Source organism: Nothoprocta perdicaria, unplaced genomic scaffold (genome assembly GCF_003342845.1).
Source record: "Nothoprocta perdicaria isolate Ctin4 unplaced genomic scaffold, notPer1 scaffold_14, whole genome shotgun sequence".
NCBI classification, from domain to species: domain Eukaryota; kingdom Metazoa; phylum Chordata; class Aves; order Tinamiformes; family Tinamidae; genus Nothoprocta; species Nothoprocta perdicaria.
The window spans coordinates 3,969,364-3,993,050 of NW_020454538.1; the positions used below are offsets into that span (position 1 = coordinate 3,969,364).

General features: G+C 42.9%; 1 protein-coding gene across 1 annotated transcript; it reads left to right on the forward strand.

Moving 5' to 3' along the window:
- The first annotated feature begins 3,925 nt into the window (after positions 1 to 3,925).
- Positions 3,926 to 19,765, forward strand: SH3BP2 (SH3 domain binding protein 2). The gene is made up of 13 exons (XM_026034232.1): positions 3,926 to 3,942; positions 8,075 to 8,238; positions 9,148 to 9,250; positions 11,365 to 11,482; positions 12,051 to 12,121; positions 12,477 to 12,565; positions 14,167 to 14,232; positions 14,782 to 15,373; positions 16,407 to 16,515; positions 16,829 to 16,884; positions 17,338 to 17,419; positions 17,684 to 17,743; positions 18,018 to 19,765. The coding sequence occupies exons 1-13, from the start codon at positions 3,929 to 3,931 to the stop codon at positions 18,153 to 18,155; spliced, it is 1,662 nt and encodes a 553-aa protein (XP_025890017.1). The 5' UTR covers positions 3,926 to 3,928; the 3' UTR covers positions 18,156 to 19,765.
- The last annotated feature ends 3,922 nt before the right edge of the window (positions 19,766 to 23,687 follow it).

Below are 23,687 nucleotides of genomic sequence, written 5' to 3' on the forward strand. Positions count from 1 at the left end.
TTCTGAAGCCCCAAGTCAGCAATGTGACTGTGGATACTCATAGCTTAGCAGCAGTAGGGTAGAAATAGAGTAATGTGAATTTTCCCCTCTGGGATCTGCCCTTGCAGATTGTGCTCTAGGCAGATCCGTAACTCCTCAATAACCTGGATGTGTTTGCCGTGATCTACAAGCATGGTATGAAACAGCCTTGCTAGAACTAGTAAAACACTAAGAGTCAGTCTATTTCTGGTTCAAGCCCATCAGAGCCTGTAGAATTTTAACAAAATTTTACCACATTTTATGGCTATATAGATTTCTGTAAAAGACTACAGTAGCATGTACATGACCTCAAATGTTTCTTGGGGTGAAACCTGACTTGCTGTCACTGAAGAAAAGTGTTTTATTTTGTTACTTAGATTTTCTTGTTGCTTTAGTTTTTCAGCCCCTCTGTTGCAGAACTTCTTGGTCGGGTTTTGCTCGTGGTCCATTCTTGCAGTTTCCTGTAAGTTGGTCAGTGAGAGGAAGCTCTCGGTGCTGCCTTACAACCACGCTCACGAATATATACTAGCGTTGATAGCGTAGTATTAGAGATATGTTTTAAATGTTTTAATCTTGTGTTCCGTAAGCTTGAGATAAATAGGGCTGCTTTTGATAGGGAGCAAGAGGAGTTTGTAACAGTGGCAGAGATTTATTTTTTTCCTTTATGAAGAAGGATATACTTAATTCTCTCTCCTTTCTGTGTCAGACAAGTTAATCAACTCTATAAAGATTTCACATCTCTTCCATCTGTCTGTGGTTCTGAAACACAACCTTTCTGTCTAATGGTCAGCCTAGAAAATAAGGTGGATTTTTATTCTTCCAAATTGTGAACCTTATAAACCTATTTTGTTGTCACTGGAACAGCAGGTTTGTTGTGTGAAACGTCCTTTGTTCTGACTCCTACTGTGATTGTCTTGGCAGGGTTGGAAATCACCAGAAAAGTGAAAAGGGGATCCTGGAACTTGAAATGAAAAATCCTATGTGTTTCTGAGGGCCTAAGGGAAGAAAGGGAGAGGAGAGTGGCAAAGATTAGAGTGGAAAAGCAGCAATTCAAGACCATGTACTGGATAAAATGAGCGTGGAGCTGAAACACAACCAAACTGCAGTTGCATGGCTTGGTGGGGAAAACTACGACGTAGGTGTGTTAGAAATGGAAAGAGGAACTGCTCATTTTCTCCGCTCTTGCAGGCGCTCGAAGGCTGCGTTGCGATCACAGCTGCTTGCTAAGAAGGCTGTCCGAGGTGGTCACCTCGGCTTGGAAGCACCTGTGTCTGTGGTGAACTGTCGGGAAGGAAAAATTGCTTTAAGGCATTGTGCTTTAGTGCTTGAAGTTGCAATTAAGAACTAATATTGTAGTGGATAAACAGCTGGATTTAATTCACAGCTGTGGAGCTGTAGCCCCTTCCACAGCTTTCCTGTGTAGGAAGCCTGTTAATGAAGCCCCGAGACCTTTGAGTACTGATGCTTTTTTAGTGTCTTTCAGGGTTTCATCCTGAGGTGCTGCTCTGGGCTAACAGCTGATGCCTAATGTCCTGGCCCTTCCTATATGCCCTTCCTATATGCCCTTCCTATATGCCCTTCCCTTGCTCTCCATAGTTATGGAAGGACTCACAGTGGGTGTGCTGGGGGTGAAGAAGACAGAGAATTGCTTTTCTACGCGATATGTAAAAGCATATATATAATATATGTATATTATATATCTATATAATAGATAGATGGATAGATGAGGGCAGAGCGGTAGATGTGGTCTATCTGGATTGAGCAAGGCTTTTGACACTGTCCCTCACAGCATCCTCCTGGGCAAGCTCCAAAGGTGTGGGATAGATGTGTGGACGGGGAGGTGGATTAGGAATTGGCTCAATGGCAGGGTGCAGAGAGTGGTTGTCAATGGTGCGGAGTCAAGCTGGAGGCCTGTACTTAGTGGTGTCCCCCAGGGGTCAGTTCTCGGTCCGGTCCTGTTCAACTTATTCATTAACGACCTGGATGAAGGGCTGGAGTGCTCCCTCAGCAAGTTTGCCGACGATACCAAGCTGGGTGGAGTAGCTGATAGCCCTGAGGGCTGTGCTGCCATCCAGAGGGACCTGGACAGACTGGAGGACTGGGCGGTGAGAAACCTCATGAGGTTCAACAGGGGCAAGTGCAGGGTCCTGCACTTGGGGAGGAATAACCCTGGACACCAGTACAGATTAGGGGTGGACCTGCTGGAGAGCAGTCCCGCAGAGAGGGACCTGGGTGTCATGGTGGACGACAAGTTGACCATGAGGCAGCAGTGTGCCCTGGTGGCCAAGAAGGCCAACGGGATCCTGGGGTGCATTAAGAAAAGCGTCTCCAGCAGGTCGAGGGAAGTGATCATCCCCCTCTACTCAGCCCTGGTGAGGCCACATCTGGAGTACTGCGTCCAGTTCTGGGCTCCCCAGTACAAGAGGGATGTGGAGCTGCTGGAGAGAGTCCAGCGCAGGGCTACCAGGATGATCAGGGGCCTGGAACATCTGCCCTATGAGCAAAGGCTGAGAGAGCTGGGCCTGTTCAGCCTGGAGAAGAGGAGGCTGAGGGGGGACCTGATCAGCGTGTATAAATACCTCAGGGGAGGCAGTGAGGAGGAGGGGGCGGCCTCTTTTCAGTGGTGGACAGTGATAGGACTAGAGGAAATGGCTTCAAACTGAAGCATCGGAAGTTCCACAGGAACTTAAGGAAGCATTTCTTCACTGTGAGAGTGACAAAGCACTGGAACAGGCTGCCCAGAGAGGTTGTGGAGTCTCCTTCTTTGGAGATCTTTAAAAACCGCTTGGATGCAGCCCTGTGCCACGTGCTCTAGGTGACCCTGCGTGAGCAGGGGGGTTGGACTCGATGACCTCTGAGGTCCCTTCCAACCTTCGGCATTCTATGATTCTATGATTCTATGATCTAATCTCATATAAGCTTTTCTATGCTCTCTATATAGCACTAGTATGTGAAATCTTGTTTTCTTCTCTGCTTTCACAAAATGAAAAGTCCTGCAGAGATGTCTTCCCTCCCACTTTGGAATATGGATTTCCCAGCTCTGTGGAGTACACTCCGATCAGCCTGTCCGCCTGTACCGGTTTTGCCCATGGCTCAGAAATGCAGTAGCTTTCTCCCTTACCTGAGCTCTCTCGCCCTTGGTGTTGGTTCATTCCAGACACTCCTGGAAGCGCCAAGCGGCGCCTTTCTTTCGCCGGCGCTGGTGGCAGCTGCCTGCAGGGCACTTAGTTGTTTTTGATCTCCTTGGGCTAGGATTTTGTTGCCCCTTGGGGCTTGCACAGTGTCAAGCGTGCACAGTGCTCACTGCGGAGTGAGCTCAGGCTACGTAATCCTTCCAAGCCTGAAAAGAGAAAGAAGAGCTTTAGCTATGGCACAGAAAGGAGATGAAATGAGCTTGAAATGATGTTGCTCCTCAGGGCCTCCGGGCACGGTGTCCGAGCCCTGTGGGGAACAGGAGTCCTGTGGGGAACAGGGCGGCTCATTGTTGCTGCTGTTGTTGGTGTCGGTGTTGCTGCTGTTGTCGGTGTTGTTAATGTGTTTTGCATTGTTTTTTTCTCCTGTGGGAGCGTGTTAGCGTGAGAAGCGCCTCAGGAGCAGCCAGGGCTTTGGAAACCCCCTGCCCAGCCAGGGCGGCCGCGCGAGGGAACCGAGCGCTGGCGGTTCCGCCTGCCGCCTGGGTGGGAGGTTGGGAAACGCGCGGCCGGCCGCACCGCGCGGGGAGCAGGAAGCGGGGAGGAAACCCGGCCCCGGCCCACGGGGCTGGGCTTCCCGCCGGCCCCGTCGCGCGCGCGGCCGCCCCGGGCCTGGCGCAGAGCGGCAGCGGCGCGGAGATGCCCCGCGCGCGGCGGGGAGGCCTGCCCGGCTCCTGATGGCCCTGCGGAGGCGCGCGCCGGCCGCCGCCAGGAGCAGCATGTGTCGCTCCAGGTGAGCGCGGGTCCCCTCGGCCTCGAGCGGGCTGAGGCGGCGAGCGGGACCTCGTGTCTGTGGCGGGTAGTCCTCACCTTGGCGTTTGCTGCGGGAGCTGCCGTACGGGGCATCGGTGAGAGGAGCATTGGCTGGAGTAGCTGGCCTGAGGAGAAAAGCAAGTTAAACTGCGCAGCTCGTCAGGCTTAGTTCTCAGGGCCCTTCCTGCTCTAGGCTTTGCTGGGCTTCCCGGTGTTTGTGCTTTGCTCTTCATCCTTCTGGGAAAGCAACAGGCTCTTAGCAGAGTGAGGGAATGGGATGTGTAACCCCCCCAAAGTGGGGGGGATACGACACAGCATTCCAGAAATGCCAGAAGATATTTAATAAATGGAGAGCAGACCAGAAACTTCTGCAGAATTGGACAAGAGTTTTTGGAACAGCTGGTAGGTGTGTAGATTGATTGAGAGAAGTCGTTTTCGCTCGGGCTTGCTGAGAGTGCCCGGGGGAAACTCTTGCAGTTCTACTGAGCACAAAATGCTGCTGCGTTCTTGGGTGAGTCGCTTGTGGAGACAAACTGGAGTCTTTCCTGGGGCTCTATGTGAAATGCTCCATTTATTTTCACAAATTATGTGTACATTCAGAAGCAAACGCCTTGCTTTGCTAGGTGTTATTTTCAGAGGAGAATTTAGAGAGATTGCGGAGTTTAGAAAGTCTTAGGGCATAATTTATATCAAGATGCTTGTGATGAATTCAGATCACATTTGATTTTTGTAAGGCAGTTTTGGAGCCTGTTTTTTGTTTGTTTCCAGCATGACCAAGCTGGGCTCCAAGGTAGAACATCAATATTATTGTGACAAGTGAGGGACTTTTAACACAGCATTTGTCAATTGTAACCTCGGAGAGTTATGTTTTCATGCCTGATCTGCAAGATGGGGCAGATGTGATCAGCTCCACATGTTCTGCTTGGGTTCAACAAGAACAGAGGGCTCCTGGCTCCTTCAGGATGCAATCCTTAGCTGAATCAGCCTGAAGTTGCTTTAATTTGGTTGAACGCCAATAGCTCATAAAGCCAAGAGGGGTAAGTGTTCTTCCGTAATGTGTTCCAGATTTTGTGTGGCAGAACTTTTTAGTTTTATTTTTTTTTAAGCCTGTCAAGTTATGCCTCGTACTCAAATCCATCTATTTTAGATGTGTTGACTGAGAGGATTAGTTGAAAGTTACTTCACAGATGAAGTGTGTACGTGCACCTTCCTCGCTGCTGCTGTGAGGTTCATAATACAGATATTTTATGTTTTTACCCGAAATGAAGGGCAGTTTATCTTGGTAGTGGTTGGGAAAGGTGTAGTCAGATGATAGGCAGATTCGCGAGACCCCTTGTACTGACTGAGCATTGCCCAGTGCTTCGGTTTCCAGCATGGCAGCTCCCTTTGCGTGCGGGAGGTCAACGCAGCAGCGCTCACACAAGCACATGGCCCTGCTGGAGAGCAGCCTAACTGCTGTTCTGCCTTTCAAAACACTGCTGGGTGGTGAGGCAAAGCCTGGGAAGTGCCGATGTTTCTCCTACTGTGCTCCAGAGCCTGTCGTCTCCATCAGACAGTCACCATGATCCTGTGGGAAGCAGAGTGATAAAAGGCTCTTCGCTGTCAGCTCTGAGGTTGCCCAGATGTTGTCCCATTTCAGTGTGGAAGGAGGTTGGTGTCGCAGCCCCTTAAAGTGGATTTGGGACTTGGTGACGGTTTCATCTGAAAAGACACATCTGTTTTCTTGGTGACCAGCTTGCAGCAGGGCATGCACCCGTGGAGGAGCATCGCCTGGCCCTGGTGGCCCTTGGTGGCCCTTGCTCTGAATTTGCCTGCTGACCACTCAGAGTGGTGTCAAACTAATATGTAAGGGCCACAGCCTGGAAATACCCTTCCCTTAATGCTTAGAGAGCCAACAGGCTGTGCAGGGACTTTAGACCCTGCTATCAAATGTGCCTGACAGTTTTGGTCTGTTCTTCATGAGGTGGATTTCAAGAATGGGAAAAGGAATATGAGGAGTGGGAAGAACTGTTTCAAGGAGCCAAATGCAACCATAGAGTGGATCTTCAGTCTGAAAACATCTATAAGAGCATCTTTTTTACCTTCCTTTTTTTCAGCCCCTGCAATAAGGATCCCACAGTGAGACTGTTTTGCTAGCTCTGCCCCTGTAACGTGATGCAGAGGGGCACCTAGTGCTCCTGCAGGCTGGCGTGGCACTGTCTAGAAAAGTGAAAAACTGATGGGGAGAAAGTGCTTGAGGACCCTGCAGGTACTGGGAGTGGGATGAAGCACAGTGAGATCCAGAAAATGGGCAGGGCAACCTGTAAATCCATTGGAAAGTCTGGTGTATGAAGTTGTTCCTGTCTGTGTAATGCACACTTGGCTGAGGTCCTCTTATTCAGCCAACTAGGAGGGGGAATTTCTGAGGTTCGATCTCTGTTTTCAGGACTCTTTTATAGTAGGAAGTCAAAGGGGGAAACGATTGTGAGTAGAGGAACAGGAACCTGATACTCGGCTGATCTTCCTCCTGAGCTATATCATAGTCCTCATATTGCGGGACTGGATTCCCTACCTGGCTGTTCCTCTCCTTCGCTGTCCCTCCCCACCCCCAGGATGTTCTGGCTTTTCTGGGAGAAGAAGCAAGTGCCCCATTTTAGTGACTGGTCTAACGACTGTGTTCACACAGAGAAGGCCACCGTGGTGCAATCAAATGTTTGTTTTCAGTATTTACTTGGGGAGGTTTGGTTGGGTTATCAGGGATGCCCTTGTTGCCCAGTGCTTTTCATTGGCTTGGCAGAAATTTCAGCATGCTGGATATTTTGGATAACTGTTCCAGGACATTTAACTCTGCCTTTTCTGGTATGTATTTGACTGAAATATCCCTGGAATTATAGTACCTTTTTAAGGAGTAGGTGCTCGAGTCTTCTTGGGCCATGAGATTTGAAGACCTGTACTGAGCTTGAAGCTCTCTGGTGGCATTGAGACTAATACGGGGGTTAATATCAATATTTTGAGCTAAATAAGAAAGGTTCCACTTTCACTGTATTTTTCCTGTAAATAATTAGAAACAGACTGAAATCACTTAGTCCTAAATTAATTTCAAATGTTGGAATGTGGATGTGTCCATTCTTAAAAGGAAAATCTTCATCCGGGACTTTGTTCCGCATCCCTGATTTGAAGGGATCTGCAGAGCGCGACTTGGTGGCATGAGCCCCTATTTCCATCACGCTGGCCTTTCTGCAAGGCTGCAAACCATCAATCAGCAGAAACTGCCTTAATGGTTTTATTTGCAGAGCCACTTTGTTAGGCTGCCTGTGCCTGGCAGGGGTCTCTACCCATAGGCCTGAGGACAGTGGAATGGGTCAAACTTTCTGTTCATTTCATACCTTATTATTTTTTTCTGTGCTATATGGTAGGGCTATGTAGTTGTAAATACTCTGACTGCCAGCTGAAGAAAGTTAGTTCTCTTAGAGATGTATCAGACAGATAAAATTGCTACATAAGACACTTCATTTTTTTGGTAATGTATAAAATAGTAGAGTGGTAATTACAAAGATACTTAGTGAAGTGACATTAATAATTTCTGTATATTCAATGGCAACCCGCAGCAGCCTGGGGTTAACTTGAATTGCACTGTGTACTGCACCACATGTGACATCCAGGATAGGGTTATGTACTATGTGCTTTCACTTACAGTAAAACATCAAATATGAGCAGTAACTATTGGTGGGTATTGCACCCAAATACCCAAATATTGATTCTCTTATTATACAGAAAATTGTGTGACGTATAATTTTGTTGAAGAAACTGATTTTCTTTCTTATCAGTCACCTGATAAGCCTCACAATGCTAAGATCAGGGCTATGTTTTTAATATAAATATTTAAGTTGCCTTTGTGGAGTATCCTCCCATTGTTTTGATAACTGTCAATCACTTTTGAGCTGTACAAAAATAAATTGGGACTTTCTGCACCATGTTTTTTATACATCACAAACTTCCTGGAATCTATGAACATCCGTCTGTGCTACATACTTGCCTGCTGAACCATGTTAGTTACTTGGAAAACATGTTTAAGGAAACGAACTGTGTTTCTCTGTACTCGCTTCTTAAAGCAGAATATAATTTTCAAACAGTCTTTTAATTATTCTGAACTGCAGAACGATGGCCTCGGAGGAGCAGGTCTGGCCCGTCCCAATGAAGGCAATTGGAGCCCAAAATCTCCTGACGATGCCTGGAGGAGTGACCAAAGCAGGGTATCTGCACAAGAAGGGAGGCACCCAGCTGCAGATCTTGAAGTGTAAGTTGAAAAAGGTGTTAATTAAATTCAATGTCATTGTTTCAAGTGCTTGCCTTTTGGGCCATGAGCGTATTTTGTGTTAGCAGGCTCTTTAATAAAGCCCTTCCTTCACTTCCTTTGCCTGTACTGGACTGAAGTTCTACTGGAATATTTGTACAAAATGCTTGTGTTGAAGTATTTGCTTTAATTGTTCTCAAGTCTTAAATACAAGTGTTGTGGTTCACATTCTTGTGTTCAGTTAAATCTCCTGTCATGGCCTACAGAACTAACATCTTTAGGAGCAGAGATGCATCAATTTAAAATATTTTTTTTTCTGAAAGATATTAGTGCTTAGCTGCTTCCCCAGCTGGAACGGATCTGTTGCGTTACAAAATAAAGAAAAAAATCCCTGTCTCCCACTACTCTCTGTGAAGTGGAGACTGCTTTCTGTGAAGTGGAAACTTTCTTATTGCCAAGATTAGGCTGTATTTAATAACAGTAATTGCTTCTGGAATGTGAATCCATTTACAGGAAAGAGTTTAAGGCTTTGGGTTTGTTTATATGCTATTCATTTGCTATACCTGTTTACAATGAAACAATACAACTAAGAACAAGATTATTTTTCTTATTGCCTTTATCAAAGGAAGAAAGAGTGTTGGCACTTAACTGTTTAAAAATAAAACAACAACAAAAAAAAAACCACTTTTATAGCCAGCTTTATGTACCTGAGATGAAGGGAAGGACGGAAATAGTGTAGTGGTTTGGGGTGAGCATCAATGTGTGTGGTTTTAGCTGTGTTTTAGCCGGGACGCATGCTCCATAAGCACTGACACAGGAGCTGAATCCTCCCTGCTTGGGTAGGGTTCTTAAAGAATTGACAAATGGGCTTGCATTGGATTTATTTTTTTGCTTGCTTTTTGTCTTTTTCAGGGCCTTTGAGATTTGTGATTATTCACGAGGGATGTATTTACTACTTTAAGAGCAGCACATCTGCATCTCCACAGGGTGCATTTTCTTTAAATGGTTATAACAGGTGAGTGCCACAGAGTCTGTTTAATGCCCAAGCCCCTTTTTCTTGGTAAGGGGGCTGAGGTTTTCTTTTCAAACCAAGTTAAATTAAACTACATCCATTGCTGGTGTTAAGCACTCACTTCCCATTTCAAGAGATATATGTCTTTAAATTGTATGTCTGATGTTCTCTGTGCTTTGCCAAGGTTTGCCCTTCATCTTTTGTAACTTCTCCAGTAAAACCACTGAAATTGCAGTGGGTTTGCTGCTGTTCCTGACTTAATGCAGACGTTGTACACAGATAAATGTGGATCATTTCGAACAAGTGATCTTTGATTCTAGTGATTTCAGTGACCATTAGAAAAAGAAATATTTATGGAGATACCCATTCAGTAATACAAGTCAGAGTCAAAAATGAATTAACTACAAGAGTGAGGAAGAAGTAAATGTGGGTGCAAAATCTGTGACTCACTTCACTACATGCTATAAATAGGGATGTGTGTATGTGTAATTCATATATAAATGAATCACTTTTTTTAGATGAGGGCTAAATGTGGAATGTAGAGAATATAACATTATTGGTCCCAAACAATGGGATTTTATTGTGTGTATGTGTGTGTGTCTTGTACTACAGTTTCTCAGATTCAGGAAAAGGTTTGCTAAAATATGAGAGCTTTTTAACTGACTACAGCACATTTTGTAGGTATGTAGTAAAAAAAAGCATTGTAGCTAAATAAAAATTCAGAATGAATTTTTACAAACAGCCCTTGCTGTAATTTGGCTGTGATGCTGGCTCCTACATCAGGTTAGGATGACAGATGCCTTAGGATTTGTAAAATGCTGGGGAATGCCTCATTACTTGAATAAGTCTGTGTCATAGAGGGCTGTGCAAACCCTACCTGGAGGGGGCAGGTGCTGCTTAGTGCCATGCACAGACATGTCCAGTTTTGAAACAGAGTTTGAAATGAAAGAGGCTTGTTTGGTAGCCTGGCTGGTTGCATAACCTTGTTGGAGACAGGCTGTAATCCTTCAGCAGACTATTATGTTGGCCCTTGTCTTCAATGGCCTTTATGTGTTAGGAGTGGGTGGAAGGTGAGAGAGTGTCGAGTTCAGTAGTGACTCAGAATGAGCAGGGATGCCTGCTGAGTCACTGCTACCCTCTCTGCCGTGCTGGGGTATTTCCTACCCTGACATCCTGGTTATTCTTAAATTAGTAAGGCAGTTTGCAGTTCCTTTTCCAGCTTCATGTAAGACTGCGCAGATGCAGCAAACCGCAGCCGGCGGCTTAAAGTTAGGATTGGGCTTCTAAAAAGATGTGGTGTCTAACTAGAAAAGCCCCTTTGCAGTGTGTGCTGTGGCAACTGCTGGGGCTTGATTAGCTCCCCGCCCCTGCCCAAAGTGCATCTTGATTTTGGGTTCCTGACCAAAAAGGAAATGGTTCCAGTGATCTATCTTCTAAGTCTACAAACCAAGTTCCCTAAATATTAGTGACTCATGGAAATACTGTATTACATGAGGAAATAGGCAAGCTAGAAAGGAAGACCCAGTAATTTTTTCCATTTTTTTCCATATAAATGCTGTCTTGCGCTTTATAGATTTCCCAAATTGCATTAGATATGTTTGTTTGTTTGTTTTCCTTAGAGGATTCTCAAATGAGAAAATTATGCAATATAGCATTTAATAAGGGGAAAAAAAAGAGTGGAAAAAGTAAGTTAACTTTTATTATTGGCTCTCCTTTGGCATTCTGGAAAACGTGTGTTTTGATTTCTCCACTGTGCCTTCTGAAATAGGAAATACAATGTGCCTAAATAATTCCTACTGAAATATGAAGTCTTCAAATTAACCTAATTCAGTAAAATTATTTATTGAACAGGCTTAAGTTAACCCATCTGTATATAAGTCTGGCTGGTGGTTCAGCCAGTGCTTTGTCCTGCTCTAATGGCAGAATTATAGAATCATAGAATGCTTAGAAGGGCTACAAAAGCACCTGTGCGTGTTTTGGTGGTGCTTTCTTGGGCTTCATACTTATTTTTAGTAGGGAAAAATTGGCTGGTATCACTTTCTATGAGCTTTGACTTGCATGTCAGAATTACATTTATAAAGGAAGTTTTTTTCTATATTGGCTGCTGTGTTTCCTAGGGTTATGCGAGCAGCTGAAGAGACGACGTCAAGCAACGTGTTTCCTTTCAAGCTGGTTCACATCAGCAAGAAGCATCGGACGTGGTTCTTTTCTGCTTCTTCTGAAGATGAAAGAAAGGTACCTTTCTGTGTCGCGAAAAAGCATAGTGCAAAAGAAGAAGAAAGTGAATCTTGGACTTGCCTGAAATCTAAGTGAACTAGATGCTCAACTGCCACTGAAATTTGTGCGTCTGGTTCTTTGGGCTTCTCTGAAAATCGCACCTAAAGTTCTAGATATTATCTTGGCGCGAGCCCAGGGTGTGATTTAGGGAATGGCTAAATGTAACACACCAGGTGTCATCGCGTTTTATGCTCCTGGTTTTATTTTTAGCCAAGCAATGAATATTTGCATGTTCAATCTTTCATAAAGTAGGAAATCTCAGATGCATGAACAGTTATCTACTTTTCCAATTTATGAATTTAAAGCTATTTTTCTAAGTTTAATATTTTAATGCATTATTATAAGATTTTAGATAGTGAAAAATCTTTTGACTAATAAATCCTCTTGATAGTTCTGTCAAGTTGGGATCTATGTAATTTGAGGGTAGGTTCCTAGTTGTCCTAGCTTTACAGAGAACAAATACAGGGCATGCTTATCTAACAATTTAAATTGTCTAACAATTTAAATACTATTTCTTCATTTGAAGAACTGGATGCTGTCCCTGAGGAGGGAAATAGATCACTACCATGAGAAGAAAGAAACAGTAACAGAATTCAGGTATGAGCCCTTAGTCCATGTTTGCTTCTGACAGTTTTGATTTTGGCTCTTTGCAGCTACGAGGAATGTACCACTAATAACAGATTCAATACACCCCAATAATGGAATGCCTTCCTAATACATATTTTAAAAGATACAATAGCAGAAATCATCTTAATGAGGCTATAAAATGTCTGCGTTGTTTAAAACAATCACGAACTTCAAAATGATAGCAAATTATCTAACTGCTAATTGGGAAGCAGGAGTGAATGCCCCTCCTGTTCCAGTGTTGCTTTCCAGAGTGCAAGTAGAAATTCTTTCTGTTCCAAGATCCTTGTGGCAGTGATGCAAAATGGACCTGTCTTTTCTTTTGCAGTGATTCTGGTTCTGACGCAGACAGTTTCTATGGCTCAGTAGAACGTCCCATTGATATCAAGTATTCTCACCACTCGGCAGATAACGAAGGTGACAATTGTAGACATTGAAAAGAAGATTTATTTTTTTTTAATCCCTTCTCCCTGCCTGCTCCGATTCCACATCACTTAAATATGACTGATTATGTATGATCCAGTTTGCAACTGAGAACTGTAAATTCATATTGCTAAAGGCATGTAGTGTTGCCGTAATTTAGGAACGGACACAAATGTTCTGTACCATAAATCACGAGGGAAAAAATGGTAACTCAAGTGGTTTAGACCATGTTTGACATCATGAGTTATTTTAAACACTTAAGTAAGGCTGCATGTTGGAAAGTGCATAGATTTAGTGAAAAGGTAAAACATTTGAGTATGTCCGTGGGTCATAGTATGAAACTACAAAGTGGGTTTTGTTTGACTCCTCAATAAGAGGAATTATGAGGAATGCCCTTATTTCAGTAAAAGCTGCCTGGAGGATCTATTGTCCTTGTGGGGTACGAGGTCTCCCGTGGGAGCTGGGCCAGGAGAAGGGCACCGGGCAGCCGTGCCCAGGCGCTCCTGCATGGAGCAGCTGCTCCGCTGAGGCCCAGCATCCTCTTCCCAGCACAGCTTCTCCTTGATTCAGTCCTTGATGTCTCTTCTTTGCTATAGTTGCTTCCCAAGAAACAGTTCTGCCTGAGCGTGTGCATTTTTAGTCAGGTATGAGGATGTTACCAAAGCCCGTGGGGCAGGTAACACGTTTCAGCTGTGCACGACACGTTTCAACAACTCGCTCCCTACTCAGGGAGCACATCAGCGAAATTCAGTTCGATGAGAAATGTTGCCCCAGGGTTCAGCACAATCCCCTTACTAGGCAGCTTTCCACCCACCCTTTCAGATTTCTTGGGGTAGGGGTGACGTGCAGCGAGTGCTCTCATTTCCTGGAAGGAAATTCCTGGCTATCTTTCCTGACTAGGACAAAACGGGTGGGAGTGAAGCTTCTTGGGAAATCCGGTGCAATTGTTGCAAAGTAGAAGAAGAAAACAGACTCAGTAGCACTTGGCACAAAACTATCCCACTCCTACACGCAGGAGTCCTGACCACAACCCGAGACGGTGTGAATTGTCTGAAGAGGTCTAGGAGTTTAAATTAGAAAAATGAGAACAACTTTCTGATTTTTTTTATGATTTCTGATGAATTTGAATGGGGAAATGCTATACGCTGTCCTTGTCACTCCTGACGTAGTCAACGATGAGGAATTACCCTCTGGAAGAGGCTTATTCTGACGTACAGTTAAAGGCAACATTAAAACCATTAAAGGTGTTTGTTGTGATGCACTGCTGTGTTGCCAGAGCTAGGCAAAGGAATTGTTTTCCAAGTCACCTAAGCTTGCTTAGGATTCCGTACTGCAAATTCATAGATGCTTCTGTAATAGGGTTTTCCTTTTTCCTACTTATTTCTGACAGCGTAATTGCATCTCTGCAACTAAGCTGGGAATTTTCTCAGATGGGCTATAATACTACTAAGTGTCACCGCAAAGTACCTTAGCCCTAGATGTTTATTTTTTTTAACTGAAGAATATTTGTTTGTTAAAAAGCAGTAAATGCTTGGCATGCTTCCATGGTTCCAGAAATACTTATCAGTGTCTGACATATTTATTTTTATCTGCAGATTATGACCAAGAGGAAGAGGAGGAATCTTACTTGCAACCGGATACTCCTGACCTAGGGAAAGATGGTATGTAATTTATTGTATTCTGTTTGCAAATGACCACTAATGGGTGGTCATCTTCCTGTGGAATGCCAAGTCATTCTTTAGGCTTAGCCATGTCTAAAGCTTTGCAAGAGGTTAAAATAATTAAGTAATGCAGAGGTATCTAGTTTTGAGAGGTTTTAGTGTCTAGCAGTCCAAGTAAAAAAATCCCAAAAAGTGCTTGGAAGGGCATTTGTTGTGGAAGATCTCCTGCCCTCAAGGAATCTGTATCTAATCATTGGCCAGGAGGAGAGATAATGCTTTTAATGTGGTCTCTTTATTATTATCAAAGATCAGATTCTTTGCTAAGTCAACACAAGCTATGCCTGAGTAAAGGTTGCGGGATTCTACTGCACACAATATGAAGAATTGTGCTGAAAGTTGAGTGTTTCCCCATCATTTTAGGTACTGTCAGAACAACTGCCGGTGAAATATCCAAAATCACATTGAAAATAAAAATTTAGAGTCTTGTTTCTGGGTGTATTTTATTTCTCCTCCTCATGCCTTTGTTCTGGGGCCGGGCTCTCTGTGCAGATATGCTGGTCCTGCCGCCGGCCTACCCGCCGCCGCCGGTTCCGCACGCGAGGAAAGCCGCCTTCGCCGAGGCCAGGACGCACTCGTTCCTGGGCAAACCCGCCGCGCCGCTGCCGCCGCCGCCGCCCAAGAGGAGCCTGCCCGATATCAAAGCAGAGGATCTTTCCCACGTCCGGGAACACCAGATCCACTGCCGTGCGGAGGCTAATCTGAAGAGCCCGCAGCCAAACTGGAGATTAAGCGAGCAGCCGCCTCCTGTACCCCCTCTACCTCTCTTCAAAAAGCCTGGCTGTAACAAGGAGTTGTGCTCGGCGCCCTCGGAGCCGCTCCCCCAAGTCCTCCCCACTCCAGAAGGATGCGAGAAGCTCAAGAACTTAAACCTTTTGCCACGAACTCCTCCTCCGCTGCCCAGCAGCAAACCCAAGCTGCCCCAGTTGGCTGAGAAGCCAGCGGACATCAGAGTGCCCAAAGAACACAGCAAACCCGGGCTCTTCGTCCCACCGGTGCTTCCCAAGCCCCCCGTGCCCGGCCACCAGCCCCCTGGGCCAGGAGTCAAGCCGAGACCGGAGAGGTCTTTATGTCCCCAGTTACAGTAAGTATGAGACCACCGGCCGAGGTTGGGGGTTTCCACCATGTGCTTGTGTCACAGACCTGCCATTTATCCCATCTGCAGCAGTGACCCTCTCTCTTCCCTATGGCATCCTTCTCTACTGTGTCCTGCTCTTTGCATGGTATTTGTTTTTTGAAAACTTCACAACAAACTTGGCTAAAAGAAATAATAGGAAGAAAAAGCAGTAGTTGGTGTGTTTTGGGGTGTCTCTCCAAGACTTAATAAGCCTTTGTAGTGAGCAAGAAGCCTTCCTGACAGAACTTAGGTCAACTGCAAAAAGAATTTTAGCCTCCTATGGAGACAGGAGATATGTATTTTATTTTATATTAAGTTCTCCTTTAGTAAAGGACTTAGGACTAGCAACAGTGGTAAGGCAGATGAAGATAACCTTACTCATCAGATTGCTTAGCAGTTCTGAAGAATGAATAATGAACCCTGTTAAAACCAGTACAGGAAAGACATTTACGTACTGAAGTGAGTGCGGTGGAGGTCCCATCAGCGTGTGATGGGCTACTGCACGTGACACAGGAGGAGAGACTGAGGGAACCGGGTTTCCCCAACCAAGGAAGGTTAATGGGAGACCTTGTTGCTGTCTAGAGCTCCTCATTGGGAGGGTATGAAGAAAATAAAGTGAGATTCTTCTCAGAGGTGCACAGTGATAGGATGAGAATCAACAGACAAGGCCCGATCAGTGAAATTACAGCTGAAAACTAAGGAAAACTTTTTACCATAAGAGTAGTTAAATATCACAAGCTGTGTTGGAGAAGCTGGGGAATCTTCCACTGTGGAGATGCTCAAAGCTGCCCAATCCAATGGGATCTGCTTACATGAGGGTGGACTAAGTAAGAGGTTCCACCTCCTGAGGTTCCTTTCAACCTAAATTGTTGTTATTCCAGGATAATCCCTAACTGGCCTTTGCTCTTCACTTCCGCTTTCATTATCCCTTCAGTGCCTGGTATGTGTTTATTTTGTTTCCTGAGGACACGTCCTTCAGTTTTTGTTCTGTTTCTGCCAGGAGATCGCCACCAGATGGGCAGAGTTTCAGAAGCTTCTTGTTTGAAAAACCAGCACTACCTGCCAAGCCAAACAAACCTGCCGATGATTCGGACGAGGACTATGAAAAGGTGAGATCAAGCAGATGATCCAGCCTCAAAGACGATTGTTTTTCTTAATTATGGATGCTTTGGGGAGCTTTGCAGGTGCCTCTTTTCAGAAAAGGGAACTTTCTGAAAACATACTGCTTATTTTCTGGTTTATTTTTTTACTGATTATTTTCAGGTTTAAGGAATGCCTTGAAAAAATTATAGTATTCTTATAGAAGAAATAAGCAAAAAGTAAACACTGGTAATAACTTCCTGTAGCATATTTGCTTAATAAGTTGCCAGCATTTTGAATTTCTCTTATATACAGTGATTTTTTGTTTGTGTTTTTTTACAGGTTGAGCTGCCTAATTCAGTATTTTTTAATACTTCCGAATCCTTTGAAGTTGAAAGGTAGATATAACTTTACAACAGTTGCTTAGAAAACCTATAAAAAAAATGCTGAGCAGTAGTATAGAAAAAAATCATTTTCTGGGAGGTATAATTTGTGTTTAAGAAAAAAAAAATAGCATTTTTAAAACCCTTTAATATGAAAACTGCTTTTTAGGGGAGTGAGTTCAGTGTTCCTGTATCTGTTGAAAATGTAGAGTATGTGATTTTGCTCCATCTAGAAAAGTTTCTCCTGCCAGGGTGCTAAATGGGCAGAAAAGCCACATGTTGAGTACTGCATTGCAGAGGCTAGAACAGTCAAATTCTCTCTCACTATGGATACACTATATATATGTGTGTGTGTGTACTATGAATTATTATGACAGACATAAAGGTAGTTTTAAGAATTTTAGGAACATATACATTCTATCGTCTGATTCTGAAAATGCTAACACATATAACTGCTGTGTTTTTTAGGGCATTCAAAGCTCACAGCCCAAGAGGACAACCACAAAATGGACTATACTGTATTAGGAACTCATCTACTAAGCCTGGAAAGGTAACTTGCAATAGTTGAACCTGCACAGAAACTACTATAGCTACAGTCTTGTTTTAGAGAGACACTGTATCGTATGTGTGGTAAACTACTTCAGAATTTAGATGGGCTCTTTCCTTAAAGCAATGAAATCTGAGGCAATGACTGTTATAACTTAAGTAAAAATTTTCTAGGATGGTCAACTGATTGTAACTAATTCATTAAAAATGTGTTGATTTACAAATGCTTATTAACATAGAATGACTATGTTGAATTTTATTTTTCAAGGTTTTGGTTGTATGGGATGAATCTGCAGAAAAAGTGAGAAACTACAGAATCTTTGAAAAGGTGAGTGGCTGTGCTGGACATGGGGTGTGTGTGTGGGGGTGTAAATCAGAACTAAAAGTCAAAACCCACTTGAATCCCAGAGGTGGAAATATTAAAAACCTGAATCCTCTTTAAATTCACATTTGCCTGGGAGAACCTCTTGTGAAGCAGTGACTGGTTTGAAGGCTCTCCTTAGGTCTAGTGATGATGGGTGTTGGTGATGGTAGTGGTTGTTTAACACCATGACTAGGGAAAATAACTGCTAGTGGTTACACACGTTCTTGTTCTCCAACAGGATTGCAAGTTTTACCTGGATGCAGAGATCATGTTTTTGAACATGGGAAGTTTGGTTGAATACTACAGCACTCACGTCTTGCCTAGTCACGAGAGCCTGATTCTGCAGTGTCCCTATGGTTACTCCAAGCCAAGATGAGGTGCCTGGTGAACCTCAATGACCCTGAGGAGAACCGGGCTCCCCACGTCTTGGAGCTGGAAGTGCTGTTGTACAGTACTCCAGGCTACCTGTTGTTTGCACACGCAGACTGGGTCTGTTCCAACCACTTGTTCCCACTTGGGTTGGATATAGACTTTGTTTAATGAACTTGAGGTGAACTTTGCAATCCAGAGCGGTGAATTTTTATGGCCCTTTCTTTTAAAAAACATCTGAACTGATAGTGCTGTGAAAGCTGTCCGTGATACCCGCACCTTTGTTAAACTGCTGCTATTACCAATCTCCTCGGATGGATGGGAATGAAGAAATGGTATGGATACAACCTCTGCAGGAAAGGGGAACTTCTGAAAGAACATTGGAGTTCACTTGTGACAGGGAATACTAATACTCTGACTTGAAGGCATCGCTCCTTCAGCCAGAACTGGTGCTGAACTGAGAGGTTTGGTTTTATTTTTATTTTTTACTTGTATTGTTGATATGTAAATAATGAGGACTTTTATGCAAATAATTTGGTTTACGATAGGTAAAGATGATCAAGAAATGTGGCTTTTTTTTAAGCCATCCCATACATAAATGTAAGTGCTGATTGCGGCCTCACGACACACGGAGCACTTGGGCACAGGGCACGTTCGTTGCCTTCCACGGGAGCCCCGTTCGCTCGCCCAGAGCTGGATGGGTGGATGCAACTAACATTGTGACGGATGTAAGGAAAAGGAGTGTGTGAGGTTAATGGGAGGGAGCGGGGAAAAGTCATGAACCTCCCCCCCCCGCCCCAATTCTGACTAGCAGTTTTCTTTCACATTGCTGTCATAAAAACATGAAATACATAAGAAGAAGAAATCTAAAACCAAAACTTTTATGTAGCACCAAATGTGGTGCTACAGTCACTCTTGAATGTAGCTCAGAAAACCTCCTGGTCAGTCTCTTGGATCAGGTAGTCATCACGCTCTGTTCTAGGGCAAAGCATCTTGCACTAGTCTGTGCATATCTAATAATTCTTTCATTATTAAGGTTGCTACTCAGTTTGTAGTTGTGTGCAAAATCAAATCGGGTTTTAAGTACTATCAGCACCAAGCGAACTGTGGTATTAATGATATGCATCGAGGGTGCTTGCTTTGTTCCCAAATATTTTGGGGCCAGGTTTCCTAAAACAAAAAACTTAATGATTATGTTGGAATTACACTAGTCATGAATTTTCATAAAGAGGAGAAATTTATTTTAATGACCTTTTAAACAATTTTTCTCAATTTGAAAGTACTGTTATAATTTTATCTCTAATAATGTTTACAAGACTTCTAATGGTTTTGCTCTAATTCCTAAAAGAGGAGTAGGGGTTGTCTAGTTTGAGATTGAATCCATACCATAGATTTTTTTTGTCTTTTAAAATTTCATGTAAAGTTTATATCACTTTAAATCTTGTTACAGTTAAACGGTCACAACTTCAACAGCCTGAACAAAGAATACTATTTTGATTATGGAATCAATGAAGTAGGGTTTCCAACGTATGGGGATTCTGCCAAGTAAGGGATGTAATGTTAGGGCCGTATATAGGGACACAATTTCTTACCTTGTCTCATCTCTTCTGTGAGAAGGAGACACACGGGCACGATATCAGACACTCAACCTCTGCAGCTTCTTAAGAGTTTTTGGGAGCATAAGTTAAAACAGATGTAGCACTTAAATTTCTGATTCAGCTAGAGGTCTGATATTTTAAATGAGCATCCCTGTTGCTGAGTACTTCTGAGATGAACCCTGGAACAGGCTGGAATAGCCCTGGAACAGGCTGCACAGGGAGGCTGTGGAGTCTCCTTCTCTGGAGATCTTCCAAACCCACCTGACTCCCACCCTGCGCCCCGTGCTCTGGGTGTCCCTGCTGGAGCAGGGGGTTGAACTGGATGATCTCTAGAGGTCCCTTCCAACCTCAACCATTCTGTGATTCTGAAGGAACCACTGCTTCAAGGCTCAGCCAACAAGCCAGTTGTTATGGGGAGCAGGTTCTGGCCTCATTCAGAATTTACATTTACTGTCTGCAAAGGAAATTCTGCTCTTTCTGGAAATAATTGACATCAGTGTGTCAGGACAACCGTACTGAAAATATACTGTCTTTGGGGTCCTATTCAGATATGGAATTGCAATAGCTTTTTTTTTGGTGTTCTTTTGCAGCAATATTAGATTTTTAAACATCAAAAATATGTATGTAATGCAACATGCAAAACATAACACTCTCTTTACCTTTGTAATACGAAATTTGCAAATATGTAAATTTTTGTGTTAATTTCCTTTTTTTATATGAATACATATGTATTTCTGAAGTTGATAAACTTTCAATCCCAGTTCATGTAACTTGTGCAGTCTTGTTGAAGTTCTGAGTGTGAGCATTAGTGCCTTTAAGTGTAGTTGTGTCAAACGGTACTTGATTCTTCTGACTGTGTCAACCTTATTAACAAGCTGGCAACGCTTTTGGAAGTTGGCAGCTACTGGACAACTATGGGTGTAGAAATTACCCTTTATCCATTAATTTCAGTGTTTCTTGGATGTAGAATTGAGGCTTAAAACAGTCGTTTTAAGGGCAAGAAGGGTTAGTCTGTCTCCAGTGGGCCTCTCCTTCGAGAGGAGGAGATCCTTGCTCAGTCTTTTACATATATAACCTATTGCAAGCACCTCATTTTTAAAATACTTTATGTAAACTGTAAAAAATACTATCTGCCATGTCAAAAAAATGCATTTGGGAGTATGCAAATCAAAATAATTGGTACTGTTAAAAAAAAAAAAAAAGGTGGTGCTGTGTGAGTGTATGGTGAGGGCTGCCTATTTTCTCTTGGTCTCTTTTCTCACTGAGCTTGCTACAAAAAGTGTTAAAAGTGCCATTTGTGGGAAATTTTGAGGGGGGAAAATGTTTTGAGAATACAGGTTTCAACAAGGGTTTGTCAACAGAAGGTATCTTGGAAGGTGATCTGTTAACCAGAAAGTTACTCTTAAGTGACAGTGAGGGTGTTGTGCACTTACTTTTTGTGTCTGTGTGTGTCAGAAATGTGTGTACTGGTGTCTAGATGAGAACTTAATACTTTTTACATCAGTGCAAGTAAGCAGTGAGGATATTCACAGCCTCATGCTCTGAAAAGTTCAAAGTGACCTTATTGTTTATTTCTCAATCTTTTACTGTGATGATTTTGGATTTGGTGACATCTGCTGGTCAACCTCTTCCGTGCAACAGGATACGGTTGAATTTTGAGTGAAAATCATTCCTACCTGTCTCCCTGGAGAAACTAGAGAGTAAAGCTCAATGTGAGGTGAAAACCCCATGGGAGAAGTTTCTGAAGCTTAGGACACCTTTTGCTCGTTTTTCTCATATGAGTAGCAATGATCCCTGGCAAAGTTCCTCAGCTGAATGTTGTTTAACCCTGGTGACAACTGAGTTTTTTATTACTTATGTTTAAATTAAAACACTTTGAGAGAGAATTTACATACATTTGAACACTGCCTAAATTATATTCACTACATCATAGCACAGTGAAGAATTGTTCCTGATTGTTCTGGATATAAATACTTCACTTGGCAGCAAGCAGATCCTATGAGGTAAGAATTTTCATCTTACTAAATATTCAAATCCTTGAAGCTAAGTGTTTTCTTTCTAGCAGTAGGAGTGCTTGGGACAGAGTTTGCAGCTTGTTAAGCAGGAGAGCTCATAGTTTTTGTAGTGCAACCATGCCAAGTGCATATCAAATGCTGAATATTGCAATGCTACTAAGTTGTAGGATAATATTAAGATGTTACTGAAATGTTGCACAATTTAAAACGTTACTGGAACTTTTTGCAGGTTTGATGGCACTTGAACTCACTGAGGGACTGAAGTTCAGTGAGCTTAGGGTACCAGGTTGGTCTTGTTGGATAGTCACCCCCAAAACTGCACCCTCCAGACCTTTAACTTGAATACAGAAATCACACTGTGATTATAATTTATCACTTCTATTCCATTACTAGCGTATCTAGTTATCCTGAAAGCAGATAATCCAACCATTGGGTCACAACATGGCCCTAATGAACAGGTAATCTTAGAAATATCAAAGAAACCCTTTGCAGTAAACTCCTGCATGATCTCATTGAAGTTGGTATATTTTGTACAGAAATGACAATAACAACTGTGCGCACAAAAAGCAGGGCCCTTCTTGCCTTTTCTACCTTTTTAACAGCCGCTTTGTATTGACTTGTTTGTGTACAAATCTCAACGCAATTGGTTCTTTTATTGGAAATTTGATGAAGTTTGAATTCTGACCTTGGAAGCTTTTTGCATGGATGGAGATAATGCAGCTGGACTAGTGGCCATCAATGGGAATGGAATCCACGTGAGCAGAAGGGGAAAAAAAACAATAGAACAATCTACTTCATGTAAACTTATTAAAGAGTTTTCTTATGGGACAAATAATGAAAGAGGTTCCAGGTGTGGCCTCAAAAGCTGTCCAAAGCTTCAGTGATTTGGTTGTGCTTTGACTTGCACTGTGCTAACATTCAGATCAGTTTATTTTTCCAAACAAATACCAGCCACACCCTAACCACAGAAAAAAATAGTGAAAATGAGTCTTTTAAAAAAATAAATGCTATTTAAATACTTCAGAAGTTTATGTTCTAACAGAACAGAGCTTCGCACCTTTTCTTAGATGTTTTTCCGCCCTTTCTTGATGACTTTGAACTTGGCCTGATTTTTTTTTTTCTTGGGTTTGTTTTTAAGTCCAAAAGTGGCTCAAATTAGTCTCTTCAAAAGATGTAACTCGCATTACTGGCACTTTTCCTAAATGATGAAGATGGTTTTAGCTGCTCATTTTGTATCTCAGCTGTCCTGGTAGCTCCCTAATTAGCCTACAAACAGCTTGTAGAGAACATGCATCTGGAAGGACATGGTGGTTCATTGGGTCATTAATGTTTCAATTAAAAGAACCAGCTTTACTGGGAAAAGGAGTTTGGAAAACAAACCACAAGCCTCCCATGAACAGCATTTTACCAATATTAAAAGTCCATGGGTTACTTTATTTTGGACTAAAGCAGTCATTGTACTTCACTCCTTTTTATTAACCAGCCTAAAACATGAAGCTGGATTTGTATTTTATCTCAATAGTGTGCAAGAATCTTCCTATGCTTTTTTCCTTCTCTGATGATAAAGTCAATATTTTTATGCTTAAAGCCAAAGGGGCCTCTCAGCTTAAAATCTGGAAACATTTATTATCAGTCTGTTCCAGGTGTCTGCCCTTCACCACCTGCTGCTTCAGTTCTCTATTATTTAGCCCAAATAACCTCAGATGTGTTTTTGATTGTGGAAGGAGATGAAAGGAGATTGGAATGTGTTTTTTCTCTATATAGTTGTTTTATGAAATGATTCTCGGACCTCAGCGATTGTCTCCATATATTATTTCCAAATAATCAGAAAGATTCTGCTTTTCCACATAAATCAATAACATTTATAAGTAATTCTATCTTATGAAGAACCTGAATGCAGCTGAGCCCAAAATAAAAATTTTAATA